This window comes from Apus apus, chromosome 15, assembly GCF_020740795.1.
Source record: "Apus apus isolate bApuApu2 chromosome 15, bApuApu2.pri.cur, whole genome shotgun sequence".
In the NCBI taxonomy this organism is placed as follows: domain Eukaryota; kingdom Metazoa; phylum Chordata; class Aves; order Apodiformes; family Apodidae; genus Apus; species Apus apus.
The window spans coordinates 3,669,362-3,691,795 of record NC_067296.1 but is presented as its reverse complement, the minus strand read 5'-3'; the positions used below and the strand labels follow the sequence as shown (position 1 = coordinate 3,691,795).

Below are 22,434 nucleotides of genomic sequence, written 5' to 3'. Positions count from 1 at the left end.
TCAGTAAGATCTCTGTGTCGGGATGCTATAAAGTAGCACAACAGCCAACTTGAAGTGCAGCACAAACTTTTTAATTTCATTTAACTTAATTAATAATTTAACTTCATTTTCCCCAGCTGAAGCCTGGCAAACCACTAGATTTCCAGATCCATAACTGGTGCTCTTCAGACAGCATTTCCTATGGTTATAGACATTTTCCAGTCCTACTCACAGGCAGTGAACCACAGTCCGTCCGTCTCTCCCATCGTACTGTTCCTGCCACTTCTCCAACCTTCTGACCACCTTGAGGAGGGAGCGTTTGGAAGGAGGGGTGTCCCTGTATGCTGGCCAGCCAATATACTGCAGGTGCTGGACTATGCGATATCCATCCTGGGGCTAAAACAAAGAGCAGTTTCATGATGCTAAATGGAACGGGGCAGGAAGCAGAGAGAGGGGTAAAGCAGAGGGCACTGCTTATGTGCCATCCTCCCCTCTGGGTCTATGTCATCAACTTTAACATCCTCTACTCTGGACACCTGATGCAGTTGGGAAACAAGGACTTTTCCAGAATCTGGATAATAATTATGACCTCAGGTATTATAGAGCCAGACAGAAACTAGGTGCCTAAGTCCCCTCGTTCAGTTTCCAGTAGAGAATAAAGTCTCATCAAACTGCATGATTACATCAAATAGATGAAATGTGTCTTCCCTGGTTGCCTGTGCTGGAGATTAGTTGTGCCATAAGAACTAAAAGCAAAGAAGGGTCACCAAAAAAAAAAAAATAATAAAAAAAAATCTCTACAGACCACGGCTGGAAGGGATCCTCATTAAGATGTTAGCAGCAGCCACTGATGCTGAACAGGGATGGGTGCAGAGTGTGGAGAGTTCACAGCACCTGCCCTGCCAGCTATGCATTTATGAGCCAACTTCCTCCTGAGAGCCACAGAGCCTTAATCTCATCAGCTATATGACTTGCAGGCTGTCCCTGGTTCAGAGGCAGTTGGCCTGGGATATAGGAAGGGGAACATCTAACTAATTTATCAGTTTGTGTCATTGGACCACAAGGTTCCCTCTGCAATGCCACGACTGAATTGCTGCACAGGCTCTGACAATACCATCAGAAACAGAGGTATTAAATAACATGGACATGTAATTTATAGAACCTCCTTCCATTTCTGATGAGAAAAAATGAAAAATAAACAGAAAGGAGACATAATCAATCTGGGAAACATCTAATGAGAAAAAAATCCTCTTCTGAAGCCCTTCTCTGCAGCCCTGGAGCTGCCTTGCCAAGGTCCAGTGTGCAGATCATAATTTTTTCTATCATTTTCAGCTGTCCTGGGGCTGAGGGATACAGACAAAGAGTTGCTTACAGAAATGGTAGTTGCTTATTTATAGGAAAAACAGTGACAATTGGGAATCCCAGTCTAGCCAGTAAACATTGCATCTGTCTTCAGAGATACTGCATGATAGCTGACAGATGGAGAGCTGCTGACATTATCCCAGTTTATTTCCTATGGTACTGATGCTTTTATATTGGCTACTAAGTGATGAATTGTTCTCATATATACACAGAAAAATGCTTTCCTTTTAAATACAGATTTTCAGATCATACCATCCACTTTCTACCTTCAGCCAAGAGCCTTTTACCAATACAGACTGTTGCAATTAAATGTTAATTAAAGGAAATAGTTACTAAATTCTGAAGTGGAATTTTGTTCCTCGGTGAGAAATTCAGCATCTCTAAACCACAAGTCTGGGCTCTGCCTCTTCCTCATGACAAAATATATATTTTTGAGAAGGAATAAGGAATCTGGTATTTCACTGATCTTACCCTGGCCATGTTGCAGATCCGGAATATCCGGTTGATGATGTCTTCATCGATGTCTGCTGAAACAAACTCTACTTGAATTGGGCCATAACAACAGGACGTCTTCTCTGGCCAGTACTGCATGCAGAGCTGGGGAAAACACCAAAGGAAACAAAAAGCACCTTAGCTGTAAACAAGGAAACTCATGTTCAGTCTTCTGTCTTTTTGAGTTCCTAACCAACTCAAAATCCATAACCAATCTTGTGCTACATGTATTTGCTCAGAGAAGACCTTCTAGCTCAGTAAATGTTTCTATATCCTGAATTTGAGGAAAAAATAAATAAATGAGAAGCTTAACTTCTAAGTTTTTTGTTTTGTTTTGTTTTGTTTTTTTTTTAATTCCAGCTAAGTGGAACTTCTTTTGTTGTTTGTTTGGTTGTTTTTCTTGTGTAAGATCAACTTCTTAGCCTTCTGACTCTACCAGCAAGCAGGGGAGAGGAAAATGAGCTTGCTCGCTGTTTGAGAGCAGCAAGAGCAACTTTAATTTCAGGTGAACCACAACAGAACCTCTGAAGCTTGTGAAGCAGGTTGGAAGGATTTTTTTTTCTTATGCTGATAGTACTGAATTGAAAGTAAAAATATCCTATCCACACAAATTACAATCTAAGTGTTTCAAATCCATCTGGAAATACATCACGGCGAGAAAATATTCTGCATGAGATCTCGTTAACTGTTTCTGCTGAGATTGTATTTCTTTCCTTTTTTTTTTTCTTCCTATTTTCAAGTGTAATTTTTTAGAAGTTTTGAAACCCCCAGATGCTCATTTGAACTTGATCTCAAGCTTTTCAAGTTCAATCACTGCCAGTAATAACGTCGAGTATGTGCAAGGTACTGCATTAATTCTATATCCCTGTTATTCCTTTGATCATATGGGATTGAAATTGGGTGGGATATTCACACAATCTTCTGCATCTTTGCCCTTGTTAGTTTTTCAAGATTAAGCAGGCCAGCCTCGACCACATAATCAAGTTGTCCTTTGAAGGTTGTCTTTACTTTTCATTCTGACTTTCAAGCAGCCCTACAGATCTCGTCTCAAAGCCTCTGTCCAATAGCCAAGATTTGAGCTGAGCAGGTGCTTGAGGAAACAACCTCAAGATGCACTGGAAAGAAGATAAAGATTAAACCTTTCCTTAATATTGAAAATCTGCTTTTCACAAAGCAGGTCTGTGAATGGTCATCTGCCTAAATCTATAGGTATATACAGTGTTCAAAATTGCCTGTTATGTTCTCTGACCTTCACGTGGTTTTATTTGCACCTTTTCCCTGCATAGTGGATCAAAAAGGCTCACTTACCTAGTTATTTTAACTCCTCTCTCTGCAGTTCAGGCACAGATTCTAAATAAGCATTTTTTGTATCTGTGTTCTACTCATGGGAGTGAGTAACACACCCTGCTCATGCACACAAATCAGTATCTGCAGGCAGCTGCACACCAACAGCTTCATAGTGCCGGGGGTACAGTGCTTGAATTAGGCAATGATGATTACAACAGTATCACACAATGACAATACAAGCATGACAGGTTAAGTTTTGTGTTCTGAAACCTCCCTTTCACAGCACTACAGACTGGGGAAGAACGGCTGGGAAGTGCCCTGCAGAAAAGGCCCAGGGGTGTTAATCAACAGCCAGCTGAATGTGAGCCATTTTGTGCCCAGGGGGCCAAAAACCCAGTGGCATCCTGACTTGTATCAGCCTTAGTGGCCTTGATGATCTTCAGAGGTCCCTTCCAACCCCTGTGATTTTATGATTCTAGTGTGTCCAGCAGGAGCAGGGCAGGGAATGTCTCCCTGTGCTGGACACTGGTGGGGCAGCACCTCAAACCCTGGGGTCAGTTCTGAGCCCCTCGTGACAAGAAGGACATGGAGGGGCTGGAGCTTGCTCAGAGAAGGGCAACATACCTGGGGAAGGGGCTTGGAGCACAAGTCTTAGGAGGAGCAGCTGAGGTAATTGGGGCTGTTCAGCCTCAGGAAAAGGAGGCTGAGAAAAGACCTTCTCACTGTCTGCAACTGCCTGAGAGGAGGTTGGAGCCGGGGGGGGGGGGTTGATCTCTTCTCCCAGATAGCAAGAAATGGTACAAGTGGAAGTGATCTGAAATTGTCCAGAGGTTGTTTAGATTGGATATTATAAAAGATTTCTTCACCAAAATGCTTGCCAATCATTGGAAGAGGCTGCCCCAGGAAGCAGTGGGGTCACCATCCCTGAAGGTATTTAAAAGCCATATAGATGTGGCACTTAGGGACATGGTTTCATGGGACTTGGCAATGTTAGGTTTACAGTGTGATTTGATGATCTTAAAAGTCTTCTCCAACCTTTATGATTTTATAACATTCAACTGCCTCCTCTTGACTTGAAAGCTCATGAGATACAAACTTTAAAATTACCCTTAACTTCCAGATTTAGCTGGGTATTTTTGGTATTGGCTGCAGACTTGAGCTTGGTGACACCATACTAGAGTAATCATCCAAGAGACTTTAGGCATTGCTAAACCTCCTTTTCTGTGCCTACAGGCATAATCCCAAAATTTTGCTAGGAAAAAACAAAGAAGGTAAAGTCTTGTGCAGAGAGATAGTTTCAAGAATAACACTGGCTGAGGCTGATAGGTTTGTGTTTTCCAAGAATGAAGTGTGAGAGAGTGTATCAATTCCAGAAAAAAGCTGTGTTTTCCTTTGAAGTGTCAGGAAAAAAAAGGAAAGGATTAAATTCACCCCTGGATTCAATGCCAAGATGCAGAATCAAGCAGGGTGATTTGTTCCTCACATAGTGGTGGGCTCACCAAGAAACTCCACTTGTGGGCAGAGCTCTTCCAGTGGCTGGAAATAAAATCCTATAGAGTTCACAGCAAAGGGAAAGCCCCTGAACAGATGGTGTGATTGGCTTCTCCATTACCAACAAAGAAGGGACCAATAATCTCACTGTCTTCAAGTGTGGTAAGATTTTGAAGACAGAGAAGAAACAAATGAAAAATTAATCCACAAAGTACCAACTACTTGAGGGTTCCTCTCCTCTTGTTTAGCAAGTGCTGTAACGGGTGAATTAGCCGTGTCAAATGTACTCTTCACACAAATTACATGATTATGCCTTTTTGAAAGCTGTTATCTGCTGCCACTCATCAGCAAGGTGGCTGGAAATGCTCCTACAGGAGGAACTGCACAGGGTCTTCCCCCACCAAGCTCAAGTCCTGAAAAGAACAGTCTTTAGTAGCCAAGAAAGCAACTTACACACAGCACTAGAAAGGAAAATAATAATAATAATAATATGCAGCACAACTTGCTTCTCCAGGAATTGTGCAGTTATAGAATTGCACAGGAAATCTCAGGGAAAAAGTTCCTTTGAATTATTTCTGCATCTCTCTATGTTTTATTCTTCTGGAAATGCATGTGAGCAGGCAAGCATGAAGGACACTGGGGCTGTTGTGGTAGGGAGCATTTTTCTGAACCGAAGAGAGACAAAATATGAAAGGGAAGAGGACAAGTTCTGGAGGAAGATCTAGGTCCACAGGCACAACATATTTAAATACCTCTGTTAATTGCAGTAAGAACTAGCTGCCTTAGAGGGAGCCAAATATGGACTTATATTTCATTACACCCCAAGACATTACCTATTACCTTCCAGTTCCCTTCATTCGCTTAGTGGGGTGGGGAGAGACAACCACAACAAAATGGCAGCAGAAACACCCTTAAAAAAAAATGAAATCATCTGGATTTGAGAAGCAAGTTAGGTCACAGAAATGGTGGGAAATCACCTACCTGTGCTGCATCCATCTCATTCAGCATCACGACAGAGGAGCAGTTGTAATCAAACACCAGCCTCCAGAAGTCTGCTATGGTGTTGGGCAAAGGGTGTTGGGTTACAATAAAGGCAGCAGGTTGCTTGTGGCTCTAACAAAAGAATAAGACTAGTTAAAAAAAAAAATAGATAAAAAATTCAATCAACTTTTATTCAAACGAATATTATCCCCAGGAGGCAGTGGTTAGGCAATCTGAGCCATTTAACCAGATTATACAAATCACATATCCTTCTCCTTGTTATCTCCCTGCAATGAATAAATGTCTCATAATGGGATTCTTTTGCTCCCAATGAAGACATTTCATTAAGGAAGTGTCACAAGAGCACAGATTACCCAAATCAATTATTTATATTTTGAGACTCAGCAAATAATACTAATTCTACTATTACTACTACTACTACTATCAGTATATTAGTAATTGGAAAGAAAACAGCTGGAAGCAAATGTTGTCCTTTCTGCTGCAATGGACTTTAGGAACTACAGAAGGGATTAGCCCCCCCGTTTGCTCTTGCTCCCTGGTGATGTGGTGCTACAGAGGTGGCACATTTGGAGCCCAGCCATCCTTTTAACAGCTTGTGGAGCAATATTCAGAGCTTGCAACACTGGTACTTCATTTCTAATGCTGTTCTTTCACCTCAAAAAAGCCTTCTGACCTCTGTCTCCCTAACCACAAAAGGGAGAAGCTCTGCTCCCAGCCTCTGCAGGGCTGTGCTGATGAATGGTTGTGAGGCACTTGGAGATGAAAGGGCACAAGCTCAAAACTTTCTCTTTCCAGCCATGGCAGGCAATGCTCAGATGAGTCTACAAACTGCACAGCCCCTTGTGCTGTATGTCTGGGTAGCAGACTGCAATCAAAAGCACAATATTCTGGGTTAAAAAAAAACAAACCAAAACAAAAAACAGCAACCGGTTTTTGGATTCAAAGTACAGAAATAAATAAACCCCTAAAGTATTAAGATTTCTATTGTGGGGCTTTGTCTTTTCTCCTCCATATGAGTCAGGTGTAGGTGGAAGTGCTGAGCAGACCATGCTGGGAGGTGGAGAAAGTGCTGTGCACGCTCTGCACGAGCTTGCAGAGCAGCTCTGCCATGTTTCTGAGGGTGCACATGTGAGGAGGACTTGGAGAGAAGGAAAAGGAAATTATTTCTTGGGAAAAGATCAGCCTGGATCTTCCTATTTTGGATTTCAAATGCAGGAGCACCAGTGTGGGTGAAAAGTTATAACATACCAGACCAGTGGTGACACCAGAGTGGTAAATAAAATAGTGACTCTTAACTCTTAATTAGAGTTAAGAACATAAAAAATGTTTCTGCTGGTTTTTCACTGTGCACCAATCTAGCAGACTGCAAGATTGCAGTCCTGCTTTGGCAAGGCAGTGGACATGGTGATCTCCCTTCCAACCCCTGCCATTCTGTGATTCTATGACTGGCTAAAAGTAAGGTGTGTTTGTTGGTTTTACCATTAGGAGAAAAAGAAACATGTCCCACCTGTTTTCTCTGCTACAGGTGAGGAACCTCACTGTCCTGATTTCAAGGGAAGGTGACACAGAGATGTTAATTGCTCATATAAGAGAACCTGTGTATGAACTTGGGGGAACAATGATGACAGAGACACAACATGGTTTCATGTATGATCTTATGGAAGGCTTCCCTGCCCATGCAGGGGGGTTGGATCTAGAACTTTAAGGGCCCTTCCAAACCAAACCACCCTATGATTTTATGATTTCTTCTAGCTCCATGAATGAAATACAAACCTGTCACCACTTCTGTATGGGTTGACTTGGAGAGGTGGCTAGAGTGTCTTTGCCTAAAGATTATGTTCAATTACTTTAGGGGAAGGTGAAGGACAGTATTTCTCCTTTCTTCTTAACAAACCATTTTGCAGATGCAAAAGTGGCTTTTCAATGACTTCCAAAGATCCTAAGGTCTGTTTACTTTAAAGAGGCAGAAGACATGAAGAGGAAAGGTCAGGAGTCTCAAAATCTGCTGGGGGAGAATCCCTTCCCTCTGGGGGCCACAGTAGCCTTTGGGCTGTATTCCCAAAAGGAAACTCAAGGCAGGATATGTTGGGGTTCAATGCTCTGCAGGCAACAGCCCTTGATAGTCTTCAGCACAGTGGAGCCCAGATCCTCTGAGGGAGGGTTGTAATGATGTTCTGCATCTAAGGGTGATTTTGGTGAACCCTGTCCAGAGCAGCCTGCCAGATTACCTTCCTGGGACAATCCATGCTTCCAAACCCAGGCTCTCACCCATTCCAGGTGTACCATCATCCCTTACTACTCTAGCACTTCCATCATAGCTTTCATCTAATACCCACAGAGCAAGCTGCAAGTCAAATAAGGTTTGGGGAGATGTTAAATAAGGAGATAAACATGAGAAATCTGTAAATAAGAGGATCAGCACAGGGACTGTGTTGTCAAGTGTTTCCCAGCACGTGTCTGTGAAAGAATTAATGATAGCTCAGGGCAATATGGGAAGGATGGTCTCTTGTAAGATTTCCTGCACAGTGCAAGCCTGCAGACATGAAGCTACTGGAAAAGACAAAGAATTTGCAATGTCTGTCCACAACAGGAACACCCATGAAAATGGAGGATTTGGGTTGTTCCCCTCTGATTGTTGGCTTGATTGGGTTTTGTTCTGTTGTTTGGTTTGTTTTTTTCAAAAGCTGCTGGTTCTTTTACGGTAAAGAAGAGTCAGAAAATGTCAGAGTGGCTGAATTTCAATGTTGGATGAAAAACTCTGTTCTAAAAAAATAAAAAAAATAAAAAAAATTTGCAGGAATTTGGTGGGGAAAAATATGAGTATTAGCAAAGTGACTTGAGGTAATGAAGGCTGAAATGTGCAAACATGTTCCCAGTCCCAAGAAGCCAGAGAAAAATAGATTTTGTGTCTGCAGAAAATATCTACAATTAATTCTTTGCAATAGTATCACTGTGTCCCAAAGACTGAAAGAACAGGCCAAATTAAAAAAGACCAACCCAAACATTGATGAGAAAAAATGATGACATTTCACTCTGGATCATATTTACACATTCTCCAACTACAATCATTGGTGGCTTTAGAGGCAAAAGCATTTAGGCACCACAGCCAAAAGAAACCACCACCATAATTCACCCTGTACGAATGACCTGTGGCTGTGAGATTTTAGCCCACAAACAGAGCAAGGACAAATGCCTTCAGACAGATCCACATCAGCTTAACTGTACCTTGCACATCTGATCCCTGTACTCCCATATTCTTAATGGCAGAACCTCAAATAAATCACTCACTCCACACTGCAAACTCTTGTTCCCAAAGAGCTGACCTGGCAAACATTTCTTTTCCAACTTATATGACAACCAAAGTATGGGAAGAGTTGTCCCACCACTTTTGTGTCTTTCTATCATACAACCTCAGGCCACACACACACAAATGTCTTTGCCAAAATATTTTCCACCAACGTATGGCAGAAGTGAAATAGTTGTGTGATATTCTCAGTCTAGGTGATGTATTTCTGTGAAGGAGGGAAACTTCATGTGTCTTTGCCCAGTTTGGAGATGTCAGACCTAGAAACTACAGGTAAAAAAGCGTTTTGCTTTCGTTGCCTTTCTTCCACAAAAGCTTCCTGAGAAGAAATGAACTCAATGCAGCCTTGGGTCAGTGAGGACAGGGCAGTGCCACCTACATCCATGAGTGCAGCATTGATGTAGTTACTTGATTCACCATCCACGGAGATGAGGAAAGGCAGGCACCGGTCCAAGGGCAGCACATCCATGCAGCGGTTCTTGTCGTGGTTCCTGGGCAGAAGACCAATGCTGCAATCTTCTGGTCGGACACGTGGGGTCACAATATTGAGAGTCTGTGAAGAGGGGAGAGAAAAAGGAAAAGACAGAGAGGAGCAGGCTGGGCGTCTTTGAATTGAGTTCCCAGAAGGATGCCACCTGCACAAGATCTTTATATCAAAGGCAATTAGACTGGCAGATCTTTGGGATCCCAGAGAATGAAAAAGAAGGAGCACTGAGGAGCTGCTTGTTGTTGTGTTTTGCATATTGTCCTGAGGTGCTGTTCCAAACACACTAAGCTCCAACAGAAATTGAGGGCACTACACACCTACTATCAACTTCCAGCTCTAAAACCCCAGAGTTGTCTAACATTTCTATTCTTCCCTAGAGGTTAGAAATAGCTGTCACAGGTACAAGTTACAGCTTTGGTCTGGTCACATAGTGAAATCTCCTCATGTTTCTACCACCCCTAGGCTGCAAGCACACATCTTTCTCCCTCCTTGAGTGGATCATGCACAAAAGTGCTCTGAGGATTGACCTGGCTCACTCAGCAGGTGAGACTGGATTCAAATCCTCTGGTGATTCCTCAAGCTATTGATTTATCTTAAGAATGTATATAAAAACCTATGAGAAAATGTTGCTTTTTTTGGTTTTGTTTTGTTTTTACAGGAAAGTGAATCTGTTTCATATATTATTTCAATTTCTACTGTCCTTTTTGAATGACACACAGGATACTTCACTTCCATAGTCATATCTTACCTCTGGGGTCTTGCTGTCAGTCTTTTACCATAACCCATCTCTCCCACTGCTTGACAGACTGTGTTTCTCTAAATCTAACTTTCTTTTGTGTTATCCACTGCAGAGGCCTCCTGACAAACCAGTCCAGGTTGGCCAGCAGGGACCAGAAACAATAAATCAAAGTGAATACATCTTCACACTGTTGATTAAGATGTGGTAGTTGTCATTCTACTTTCATTAGTTGCTTGCAAAGCCCATGCACTCCTAGAGTGAATCATTTTGCAGCCATCAGTGGAATACAAAATGTTTAGGGGCCAAAAATTCTCACAAAAGAGCTTGACTTCTGCCACAGTGAGGTTAAGAATGGCAAAAAGATGCAGGTCAAACAACCCAAGATAAAGGAATGTGTCTCAAAGTATAAATTTTGAAATAATACAGTTGCTCTAAATTATGCAGGTTCTACATAAAAGTCCCTTTGTCTGTAGAAATGGAAAGCAGGTAGTCTGGCTGGGGAAGCCACATGAAGTCTCAGATCTCTGATAGTGCAGATAACTAGGCAGCTGACATGTTTGTGATTTACTCCTGTCTACTTTATGCTCTTTCCCTCTCTCCCTTGTTTTTGTACTTATTCAGGTAACAAAAACACTCCAGAATGAGTTTTTGCATGTTCAGACAACACGTAGTGCATAAGAAATACACCCAGCCTTACTTGAGAGCCAGTGGGACCTAAATAATACAACTTGCACTGGCAGATCTGCAGGTAAAGCAACTGGTTCATAAAGATTTTAGCACAAGATACCATCTTTTGCATGAAATCCAGACAATTAGGGCTGAAGAGTGCTCTGAGCCAAAATCCTGTAAAAATAGATTCTACAACTAGAAGGAGAATGAACCTCTATGCAAAGTACAGGGGAGCATTTCTTTCCCACAGGAGCTGCCAGCCCCTTGCAGTTCCAAAGAACAAGCACACAGGTGACAAATCTCATCTCATGTCATGACAAAACAGGCCCCAGCAAGCAGTGATTTATATATATATATATCACAGAATCACAGAATCTCAGGGGTTGGAAGGGACCTTGAAAGATCATCAAGTCCAACCCCTCCTGCCAGAGCAGGGTCACCCAGAGCACATCACACAGGAACACGTCCAGGTGGGTTTTGAATGTCTCCAGTGAAGGAGACTCCACAACCTCTCTGGGCAGCCTGTTCCAGTGCTCTGTCATTCCCACAGGAAAGAAGTTTTTTCTGACGTTTATATAAAATTATTTTTTTTTATAACAGCATAATATAATTTGATGAGGTCAGACTTTGGTTCCTTGATGCCAAACATCCAGAACCAGACACATTTGACAGATCTGGTATCATTTGATAAAACCAGATTATTTTTTTTTTAATTGCATTGTCATCAGTTGGGATCCACATTCTTTATCTCACTGTACCAAGCCTGATGATTCCCTGCTCAGGTACAAACACACATTCTCCCTTTGCACAGAGGGAGAGGAATAGAAGCATCTGTCTCAGACTGGGGATCCAAAAGACATTCTGCTGCAAAAGGTATTTTATTGGGAGAGAAAGTGGGCATTTCTTACAAAAAAAGGAATCCACCTTTTTACTGCTAAGATGAACAGCCTCTCAACAAACAGCACAGGTCTCTCTCTCCTATCTAACTCATCTTGCCCAGATTTTCCACAATATGATGTTTTTTTCTCTATACAGATGAAAATCCTAAAAGGATTTACAAATACACAGGGAGTAAGACTAGAAAGCTTAGTTCACTGTCCTGCAGGGTGAGCTCTCTACTGTGTGACAGGTCCAACTGCACAGGACTCGTGGGTCCTGTGTCCCAAGCCCATTCATTAGGGTGGGATAAGCAACAGTGACAGCAAAAGGTGGGGTTGCTCCTCATGTCATCACTTCCCCCAGGCACACAGCACCCTTGTGAGTTTTACTGCAGGTCAATTCAGTTCCCACCACCATGTACTTGGCAAAACACAGTGAAATGAGGGATTCAGTTTATTGAAAATTAGCAATAGAGAAAGTAATGCTCACTGAGCTCACTTTCTCCTGTTGGATGAAGGGATGTCAACAGGTTGATTGTCAAGACTCAGAAGCAGCTCATGAGCCACAAGAACAGATAATGAAGGACCTCAAGGCATAAATGTTTCTGCATAAATTACAGCAGAACGTGAACAACAGAATAAATGTTGAAATGGGAAGTACAACATCATTTGTGAAAATTAGTACTCTTCCTCTACTGAAGAGATGAGGAATTTTTTCCTCGTTGAAGGCTGGCAAGTTCATGCTCAATACCAAATCTCTGCTTGATCCAGTAGGAAAACAACAATCAGCTGAAATCAAACCTTGGCTCAATGTGCCCCTTCTCTACTCTGTTGGAAATCGTAAAATAACACAAAGAAATTGATTCAACACCTTCAATACACCAACTGCAAAGACAGAGACAAGCAAAATTACCTGAAACTCATCTTTGATCTGGCTGGAATTGGTCTGTGGATCTAGTCTGCTGATGTTGTAATATATGGATCTGAACTCACAAACTGGGATGGCTGTGTTGCCACAGAGACAGGCCTCCAAAATGGCATCATGGACAAATACATACTGCTCCTGCACAGGGGAAAGGATAAGATATTAAAATTGTATCTTTAATACAGTTGAGGAGATATCACAGTGTGTGCTTTTTTCTTCTTGAATCACGGCTAATTTGCATATTTGGCTCCATTTCATGTGGAGACAAATTACACAGTGTGTTATGTGACAGCTTTGTGAGCATATTTCATCCATCATTGAATGTGAGGTCTCATGTACTCATTTTAAATTTACAAGTAAAATGGGAACTCACCACTCAGGAATGCTAAGAGAAAAAGGGGGGCTGGGCTGAGGAGGAAATCAGAGTGGAAAGCTTTTCTGCTCACAGTCAACGAGGCAATGGTCAGGAATGCATTGTACTTTGGGCCCTGGATAACATCAGCAGAAACTATTGTACCAACAGGTCTGATCCACCTGCCTCTTCAAAACTCCTGAACTTCCGTTATCCTTGGTAAAGTTGTTTCCCTGAACTACGTATGAGAAATCCAACAAAGTTAAAAGCTCTTCTCTGTTTCAGACTATTTTCCTGTCCCTCAGGAGGGGAAGGCATTGAAGCACACTTGTGTAGCAGGATAACAGTTCCACAGAACTTTAGACAGCTGCTAGATACTACGTGATGGAGCAGCTTCCTTCATCAGCACCCAAAGCTTGAATCAAGGCTGTTTCATTTGTTTAGCTTGTGATTGATATAAATTAGGTACTATTTGAGTCTGCAACATACCTATGAATGAGTCATGAGAAGATTCAGAAGCTCTCTCTTTTCTACCAGGAGCATAAAAACTAAACTAAACTTCAAGACTCACCCTCATGTCTTGGATGCCCTGAGGAGCTACCAAGGACTGTGATTTGGTGCACATCTGGTTATGTTTAGCCACCAAAAGTTCTGTATAATCACAGCACAGAGGAAGTAAGTGTTGCCTTAATTAATTGCTGGGCTCCTGCTGAGCAGAGAAGCTGACAGAAAGGCAGTGTGAGAGACCACCTGCTGGCACCTACCTCTGTCTGCACCAGGTTGACCCGCTGGGATCGCAGCTCCCGCACACAATTAAAGATATCCACCACACCCTCGTTCTCTGCCATGTCAAGCATGATGTCAATGGCAATGAAGCACCCTGTTCTGCCAGCCCCAGCACTGAAAAAAAAACCACACAAAAAAGAAAGCAAACAATGAGGGGCTGCATGATCAAGAGACCGTGGAAGAGCAGGGCTTGATGGAGGAGAAAACGAGTGTGTCACAGATGCAGCTGGCTTATCTTGGAGCTGCTTCCCTCTCCATAATGGGCTGATTTTTGTGTGGAGCTAAATTAGCTGAGGATGGAAGAGAATGAGGTAGAATAATATTTCGATTTGAAGAGAATGAGGTAGAATAATATTTCTTGAAAGGGAAACGGACACAGGTAGCAGGAAAAAAAAAAAAAGCCTTGTGTTCTTGAACGTCAACAAATAAATTATTCTGTAAAGTTAATTGTTACAGTTTTACAGGTCAGTTCACTCCCACACCTCTCATCACAGAGGATGTGGGAGAGCAGCCTCCGGGCTGCAAATAAAACACAATTCAGAAATTTTCTTCTGTGGGACTCCTTAAAAGGCACGTCCATGATGAAAAAGGCTCAGTCCTCCACCTCCAGTATTTCTTTCTCCTTTTTAATCTGGAGGAGCTTGGATCCTGAGGAGGGTGATTTCATGTAGTGGATTTTTAAATTAGAGAGGAAAAGAGCTCAAGGCTACTCAAAACCTTCAGTCAAAACCCCCTGCTACTCGTGAGAATTGGACCATCTCCTGCAAAACTGTGTTGTCATTGTGTCCTCCTTCCCTCCTGGGAAATCATCCAAGCTGTTTAGGTGTGAAGGATAGAGAGAGGAGAAGTCTCTTCACATTACTCTGAAGGAAGAAGGAAAAATCAGCTCCAATCAGGGAAACTTCAGTTGCATGAAAACTCCAGCAGAGCCGGAAGCAAGGAGATATGAATGACCATAAATTAATGGACCAGATTAATCAACTGCTGAATAGAGAGAAGATATTTTTCATTTGTGGACTATTAATGAATAAGTGGCATTTCCTCTCCCTTTTATCTCTCAGCTTTTCAGACTTTTAACGAATAGTTGTAACATTTCTATATTTAGAGGATCCGGGCACTTCATAAGTATCGAACAGTGAGATTATCCAGCCAGGCATCAGTAGGGAGAATTTGGTACTTACCACTTAAAGAAAGTCATTAAAATTCACAAGCAGATAAATAACAGAGAGGAAATGGCATTTATTCATTAAGTTGTGAAGGATGAAGAATTTCTCCTTGTGGTCTTGGTGACAATGAAACAGGATCAGACTCCTTCCAGGACCAGACTCATGTTATGGCACCGAGGTAACAAATTCAAGCCCTGAGCTCTGAATGAATTTGCTTCTGCCAGCTGTATTTTATGATAAAATTGATTAACCACTTGCTAAAAAAGCCCAACAAAACAAAATACCCCTCTCCCCAACCCAAAACTGATAAGAAAGATAAGATTTATTTGGTTTTTTTCCTTTTAAAAGTGGTTGTGGGATGTATTCTCTCCTCTTCCTGATCACAGAACATGGCACTTAGAGCTAAGTGCCTCGAGATTAATCAGGGGTGAGACTTTGGGGGAGCCAGCTTTGTTTTCTAGCCTTGTGCTCTAGCCATGTCTCCTTTACAGAACACATGCCCTGAGCTGGAGGCTGAGCACTGCAGAAGTAGCTGCTACAAGCCCAAACTTTGGTTTTGTAGCACTGTCTTTCTTTGCATTTGTCTTATAACAGTGAGAGTTTACCTCACTGTGGTGGATGACAAAGGCAACTGTTTGCATTTGAAAGCAGAAGAAAGAACACGTGCCTACGTCCAGCATTCACAAACACAGTAAATGCTGAGGTTTTTCATCTTCTGATTCACAATGTATCATCCTCACCATAAATGATATAATCCACTAATCCAATCCACCATAATCCCACCTCAAAATTTTTCTTACACCACAAACTGAGAGAGAAACCTAGTAACTCTTAAGAGAGTCAAAGTGAGAAGCCCTGGCTTCTCCTCCTGACTCTGAAGCCAGTCTGTGTGTGTGTGCCTGCTCTCCCACCACCAGCAGCACACCTGACCACACCTCACTCTGGTAGTGCTTCATGTCAAGGACACTCTCCTGCATATTCATCCAGTGCCTTGCACAGTAGACCTTGAAGCTCAGGTGGAAGAAGACAGTGCAGAAGAACCCACAGCAGTAACAGCAGCAGCTGGGGAGTTACAAGCACGTGATTCAGTAGTCTGAATTTTCACAGTTGTAAACCACTAAGTGAGGTTTCCTCAGGCATTCCCCTTTTATTTACTAGCTGGAAGTATTGGAAAGGTTTTCCATCTGAAATTCCCACTACAGCTCCTGGGCTTTGAGGAGACCAAGGAGCACAATGGTTGGCACCCAGGAAGACAGACTAATGTTTCAGGTAAGACTGCTGATGCTAGTACAGAGCTGAACTGCAGGGCATGTGGGTACAGAAAAGCAAAGTTGCTTTGAAATTCCCTGTTGGCAGCCCTGTCTTTTTGTAGGCATTGTTCTTTCTGGCAAAAGGGACACATGGCATGTGAGGTTTGTTGCAGTTAGTGACTGGAATGGCTATCCCAGATATTTATCATTTTCCCAGCTCTACTATGAGCATCCAAGAGTATAGTCCACCAGAGAGTCTTGTACATTTGAAAGGCCTTCTCTGACCTACTTATATCATCTGCAATTCATGCTAGTTGAGCTCCAGAGCTGCCGTTTTAGAATGGAAAACCAATTTCCACTTTGTTTCCTTGAGAGGCCCACAAATTACACCCTGAAACAAAAATCTAGCTGGTTCTTGTCAGAGGAGAGGAAAAAAAAACCAGGAAAAACAGATGGAGGAAAAGCTGAGACATAGAGCTCGTGTACCTGCAGTGCACAACAATGGGTCCTGCTTCTGGGGGGTTGAGAAACTTCACTTGACGAACAAAGCCCAGGAGGCCCGTGGCGTAACAAGGAACCCCATGGTCTGGCCAGCTGGTGAAGTGGAACTGCCGAATCTCTCGGATCTCATGGTAGCCTTTCTGAGGAGACAACAAAGCCTCTATTTTTCTTCCATCAGATTGCAATCAGCACATGCTGAGCTCTGTTCCCTTCCCTCCCACAGCAGGTTGGACAGGGACACGGAAACGTGTGCTGCGCCACTTTTCCCTCTGAGAGCTTTCAAGCTGAACTCCAAGAACAAATGCAGTGGGCAACATCCCAGCTCAAGCTTGGTGTCTTGGAGTCCAAACCCAGCTGATGAGAAACTTGTGGGCTGACTTCAGCCCCAGCATACCGTGGCTGCACTTATCCAGCTTCCTTTGGTGTCAGCCTCACAAATGCCCGAGGAGCCACCTAAATCCTTTTCAAGGCGTTGCACCAACAGCCTGAGGAATGAACGCCCAGGGAGTGGCCATGCCCCAGGCAACAGCAGATTTTCTGCTGTCTCCTACCAAAAAAATCTGTTTGAGATTACATCTGATGGTGAAAAGGGCAGAAAGTGGTGCCCAGCCCCATCACATGGCTTTTCTGGTGAGATCAAGTTATTGGTACACGAAAATTGCTACCACTTGTGTATGCCCTGCAGAAGGTAACACAGAAGGGTCAATTAGCTCTGACATTTTATCAAACATACGTATCATTCCATGCAGCAGCAGGTCCTCTAACCTGCCAGATCTTGACATAAGCATTTCTTACCAAGTTTTTCAGTGATCTAATGAAATATGGAGCTGATGTCTTAGAAAACTGGAACAACATTCCCAGTGTGGCTGAAGTTCATTTTGCAGGAATGTCTGAAAAGCTTTAAAACCACTTACTGAGTGGAGAACAATTTTAACAGACCTGGAATACTCTAACACTTAGACTTCCAATTTCTAATTACACTAACAAATTTCTTCCAAATCCTGCTGATTTGGGGATAATTTTTATACTCTTGCCTTTATGATATTTTTATTTCTGCTGAAAGGGGACCCTACCTGGCATCCTGCTTAACTGATACCTTTTTTCATCCAGAACTGGCCACGGTGAAATACAAGAATTATTCCTGGCACACCATCAACTATCTGCTGCCTTTTGGATGCATCTAAACTTTGCATTAAATGACACTGTGGAGTCTACCTTTGTGGCTACATCAAGATGTTAACGTAAAATCATTTGTCCAAAATTGGAATCTGTGTCAAAAATCTAGGTTTCTGAAGTGCTACCTGTCCAAATAGCAACACCTCCCATCTCCAAGAACACTCTGGATATGTTTCCCAACGTTCTCATTTCTGAACACAAATTAAATGGTCTATTAACATCTCAGCTGGCTGAAGATTTCCTTACCTTTTGGACAGTAAACGTGCGGATGACATACTCTGCCAATGGTTCTGTCTCAATTAATGTGACTTTAATATCTCCATAAACCTCTGTGTCGTCTGGCCAGTATCGAACACACTTTACCTGAGGGGAGGGGAAAAAAATATTGAGAGGAAATAGCTCAAGTTGAGTCAAAGCTGACCTACATTTTACTTGCAAGCTAAGCCAACACAAATTGGGCTTTCTTCTGATGCACAGACCGTGTCAGAATTAACTGTATAAATGAGATGAAAATTCCACTACCATGTACAGAAACCACAAGGAGGAATTTAATTTATTTATTTTGTCCAGTTTTCTCTGCTGTGAATATGAATGAAAAAGGTGCATTTAGCTCTTTTTCTTTAAGAAAGCCTTCCTTAAATTTCCGTAGATGTCCTGACCATATATCAGGTTTACAGAATACCTGGCAGTCATTACCACCATTCCCTTTGAGAAAAGTCTGTGGTCTTGCTCTTTCTACTGTAATTCTGAACTCAAAGAGTTTCAGATCATGGGGACTGTGAGATACTTGTTGATACATTCAATTAGTTTCACTCTAAGCTTTCCTTATCAGGTATGGACAAAAATTTGACTTCTTACCAGCTGTGAGAGGTCTAAGGTAAGGCTCAAGAAGGAAATCTCCTGCTCACACAAACATATCCCAAGCTTAGCCACTTCTAGAAGCCATATACAAAACTACTAGTGGAAATTAAAGCCAAGGCTGGGAAGCTCTAGAACGGGTATTTAGGCTAACAAAAACTATCAAGTTATTAAATGCTCTAGCATCAAAAAGTGGAACAGCAACTAAAAGTTGAAGCAGTTAGCTACTGTGAAGCAGGTTTTAATAATCAGAAAAGGGTTTTATAAATATTAAATATGATTAATGTAAGTTTGCTGGGGTTTTGTTTATTCCTTTTTACACAAAGGCATTTATTTCAAAGTGAAGTGTCAGTAGAAGGTAAAATAGAATAAATAACAATAAATGAACAGAGCCAGCTGGCATTCAACCATGAAATCTAAAGGAATTAAATACAAAGCAACTGAATTACTAATAGCTGTGATTAAACTATCATTTATTGTTTTCTTAGTACCAAAGCAAGGGAAGGTGACAAACATCAGGACAACATTTTTGAGAGCTCCAGTTTCTGTCTGAGAATGTCTGTAAACTAAAGGCCACCAGGACTGGGAAGAATATACTGGGGAAAGCCACTCCAGACATGCCTGTTTCTAATTCCTGAAAGTGTAGCCTGTGCCTTTTGAGTTATTCACATTTGCTCCCATTGTGGGCTTTGGCAGTTGCCTGGGACCTACACAGGGACTTCTGGTTCCTCGGAGTCCAAGAGAGTGAAGCAGTGGGTGGTGAAGAGGTCAGTGCTGCTGGATGCCCCAGGATCCAGCTGTGCACAATCTCACACCACCAAGGAACAGTGATCTTCTGAAGTGACTGAGGACTCTAAGCTTTAAACTGTCATTTAAAGAGCTCTTTTGATAGTTTGAACATGAGTTGCATGTCCTCACCCCTCTGGATTTTTGCGGGTAGAGAAGTATTCAAATAATACAGATAAAGAATAATTATTACAGAAGTACATTTCTCCTTCTGCACTGAAAAAGGAGACTGCTTCTCAGCTAGCATAAATTTGTATAACTCAGCTAAAGCTGAGACTTACACCAGGAACAAGATCCTTATTAGTCTGAAAGGAAAGCAGCTAAGTATTACAAAATCTAGCATGTTAGAGAAAAAACCAGAGTGTCTTAATACAGTCCCTTACTAGAGCAATCAAAAGGCATTTCAGTTGCTGAGCTTGCCTGAACAGCAGCACTGTGTTATCCCCAGTGCTGGTTTGGCTTTATACCTTGGGAAAGTGGTACCCTTACCCTGCCCACTTCCACCAAGTTGGTGACCATGACAACACTTGCAGAGTTTTCTTGCCAAATCATTCTCCAGAAATCCTTCACTGTCTCTTGCATCGGCCCTGGGGCAGGAGAAAAGACAAAAGGACATCTTAAGAGAGTGTACTGAATGCCAAAAAGTCTATTCAGCTGTTCCCCAGTCACTGCCCTGTTCCCACAGGATCCTACCCTCCCTTTCAGAGCATCTCTCTGCAATTCAGGGTTACAGACACAGAACAGCCTCAAGCTGTCTGAGGGAACAGACACCTCATCCTTCTCACGGAGGGTATTTAAGGTCCCAGCACCCTGGAAAGAGAGGTGGTGTCTCTGTTGTAAATAGTGGAGAGAGTTCCAGCAGGTAATCACATGGAAGTGTTAAGACATGGATGCATCCTATAGGGAGTCACTATTTAAAGCTGGATTGAGATCTGTCCCTGATGCAGTACTGAAATGCCTCCATTTCACATTTTAGTACTTATTCATTATACAGGAGGAAAGAAACATGCAGAAACTGGCCCTTTTCTGAAATTGCCCCAGAGAAAAGAAATTCAGGCTCCAACAGCCAAACAGGCAGTGCTCACAAGAGGTTTATTATACCAGGGCTTCTCTCTGACCTTGTTTCCTTTCTCTTTTCTACGTTGTAGGCAAAATCCCTCCAGGACTCCTCTCACCCACTCTGCCCATCCTCCATGTTCTCTGCCATGCTGCATTCCCTATACCTGTACATCCTCAGATGCCAGTTTTATTCTAATATGTTGATTTACTTTTTTTTCTATTGGGATAAGCCAGCTGGAAGTCATAAAGTAGAATTTCAGGAAAGAGTCATGTCTGTGACCAGCGCTTTTGCAGGTAAGGAATGCACGACAAAATGAGGACAAACAACGGTAGAGGAAGTGGTCATGGCATAAGAACTTAGCCAGGGATGCAGGAAAACAGCACCCTGTTGTAAAGAACAGGAGCAGGGAGAATTGCCACCTAACATGGATCGTCCTCAGCATGGGATTGTGATGGGTTTTGTCTTATTGCCTAAATGCATAGAAGGCTCCTCAACTAACTTACAGAAGTTGGTATTCAAATGCATTTCCTATTAGTTCTCACCAACCAAAATTTCATCAGTCACAGGCTTATTCTTAGTGCCTTCCCTCAAGCAATTTCACTCCAGAAGGTAAACCCAAGCTCTGTAAAGTCCCTTTTAGTTCTAATCTCATACTTCATGCACAAAGGATGCATTATAGATTGTACTGTCACCTCTACGTCTGTAGCATTTTTTATTCCTGTAGCTAAGGTTTTCTGTTTGAGTGCTTTAAAGATCCTGGAACATTCCATATCCTTCCTTTTTGTGCCCCTCAACCAAGTTTTAAGATGTTCCCCAAAACAGAAGGTATCATCCTGTGAAGAGCTGGTACAACAATGTGAAACAACAGTGGGTTTACAAATATTTAGACATACAAGAATGAACTTGCCTTGAGTTGCGATGTAATGGCGAGGCCGGTGGTACCCCTGGGAACAAGAAGAAAATAAGTGATGGTGCATTTTTCAGCCCTTAAAGAAACTTTTCTGAACATTGTGATAGATTTAGGAGACGCAAACAGAAAACAAATCCACTCGATCATTCTGTGTGTGTGCGAGAAGCTGCTTTTTGAACGTGTTTTGATAACGCGAAATAAAAAACATGTCAATCTATTTACACGCCTCCTGCCCTGCATCTACGGAAGTGTCAGATCCCTGATCATGTTACTGCAAAGGGCTGGTCTTGATTTCTGCATAAGTCATTTAGCCCACACTCTGCTCATGTTGGTGGATCTGTCAAACACAGGAAATCTCCATCTGTCCAGATTGGTCAGACAGAATAAACTGGAGACCGAGAACCTTCTCCCTGTCACAACACGATGCTTGTATATTGTTCAGCTGTCACTGCTATCAGATCAACAGTCTGTCCCTGTGTAAGATACACCAAATTCTGAAGCAGAATTGTCAGGAGGAGTGGTTGGCATAGCAGGAATGTCCAGGAGCCTTACATCGATGTAATTGGCATTGATGTAGTCAGAGTGAGGGTCCCCATCCAGCAGCTGCAATCTCACTCTTGAATGATCATCTGAAAGAAGGGAAGAAAAAAGTGACAGTAACGATAAAGAGGAGTTTCTAAGTGGTTTATTTTATCTGCTGGTTCCTTCAAGTGGGTAAGTGAATATTTACAACAATAAAAAATGAAAGAATATCACAGGTATTCCTGTTCCTACAAGCCCTTTTTTTTTTTTTTTTTGTGCTTAGGCTGTGAGATTTAGATCCTTAGGTTAGTGGTCATTCATTCTCTGTGTTCATTAAATTCACTGCCAGCACCATAATTGTTATAGAGCTTTTACACAGACCACAAATGCTGCTGGGTTTGGGGGTCTCGGGCCAGATCTTTGCAGGATGGATCTTGATTACAAAAGCCATC

At 42.3% G+C, this 22,434-nt stretch overlaps 1 protein-coding gene across 4 annotated transcripts in view; it reads right to left on the bottom strand.

Moving 5' to 3' along the window:
- The window catches only part of PTPRT (protein tyrosine phosphatase receptor type T), a 435,474-nt gene that overhangs the window by 1,750 nt on the left and 411,290 nt on the right, over positions 1–22,434 (bottom strand). For all 4 annotated transcript variants that reach the window (XM_051633170.1, XM_051633173.1, XM_051633172.1 and 1 more), the window contains 11 exons: positions 22,013–22,089; positions 21,458–21,494; positions 19,980–20,077; positions 18,093–18,209; positions 16,656–16,810; positions 13,732–13,867; positions 12,604–12,753; positions 9,297–9,470; positions 5,593–5,724; positions 1,813–1,938; positions 212–375 (listed from right to left, as the gene is read on the bottom strand). In XM_051633170.1, the coding sequence (XP_051489130.1) occupies positions 212–375; positions 1,813–1,938; positions 5,593–5,724; positions 9,297–9,470; positions 12,604–12,753; positions 13,732–13,867; positions 16,656–16,810; positions 18,093–18,209; positions 19,980–20,077; positions 21,458–21,494; positions 22,013–22,089 (1,366 nt within the window). The remainder of the gene's footprint in view (positions 1–211; positions 376–1,812; positions 1,939–5,592; positions 5,725–9,296; positions 9,471–12,603; positions 12,754–13,731; positions 13,868–16,655; positions 16,811–18,092; positions 18,210–19,979; positions 20,078–21,457; positions 21,495–22,012; positions 22,090–22,434) is intronic.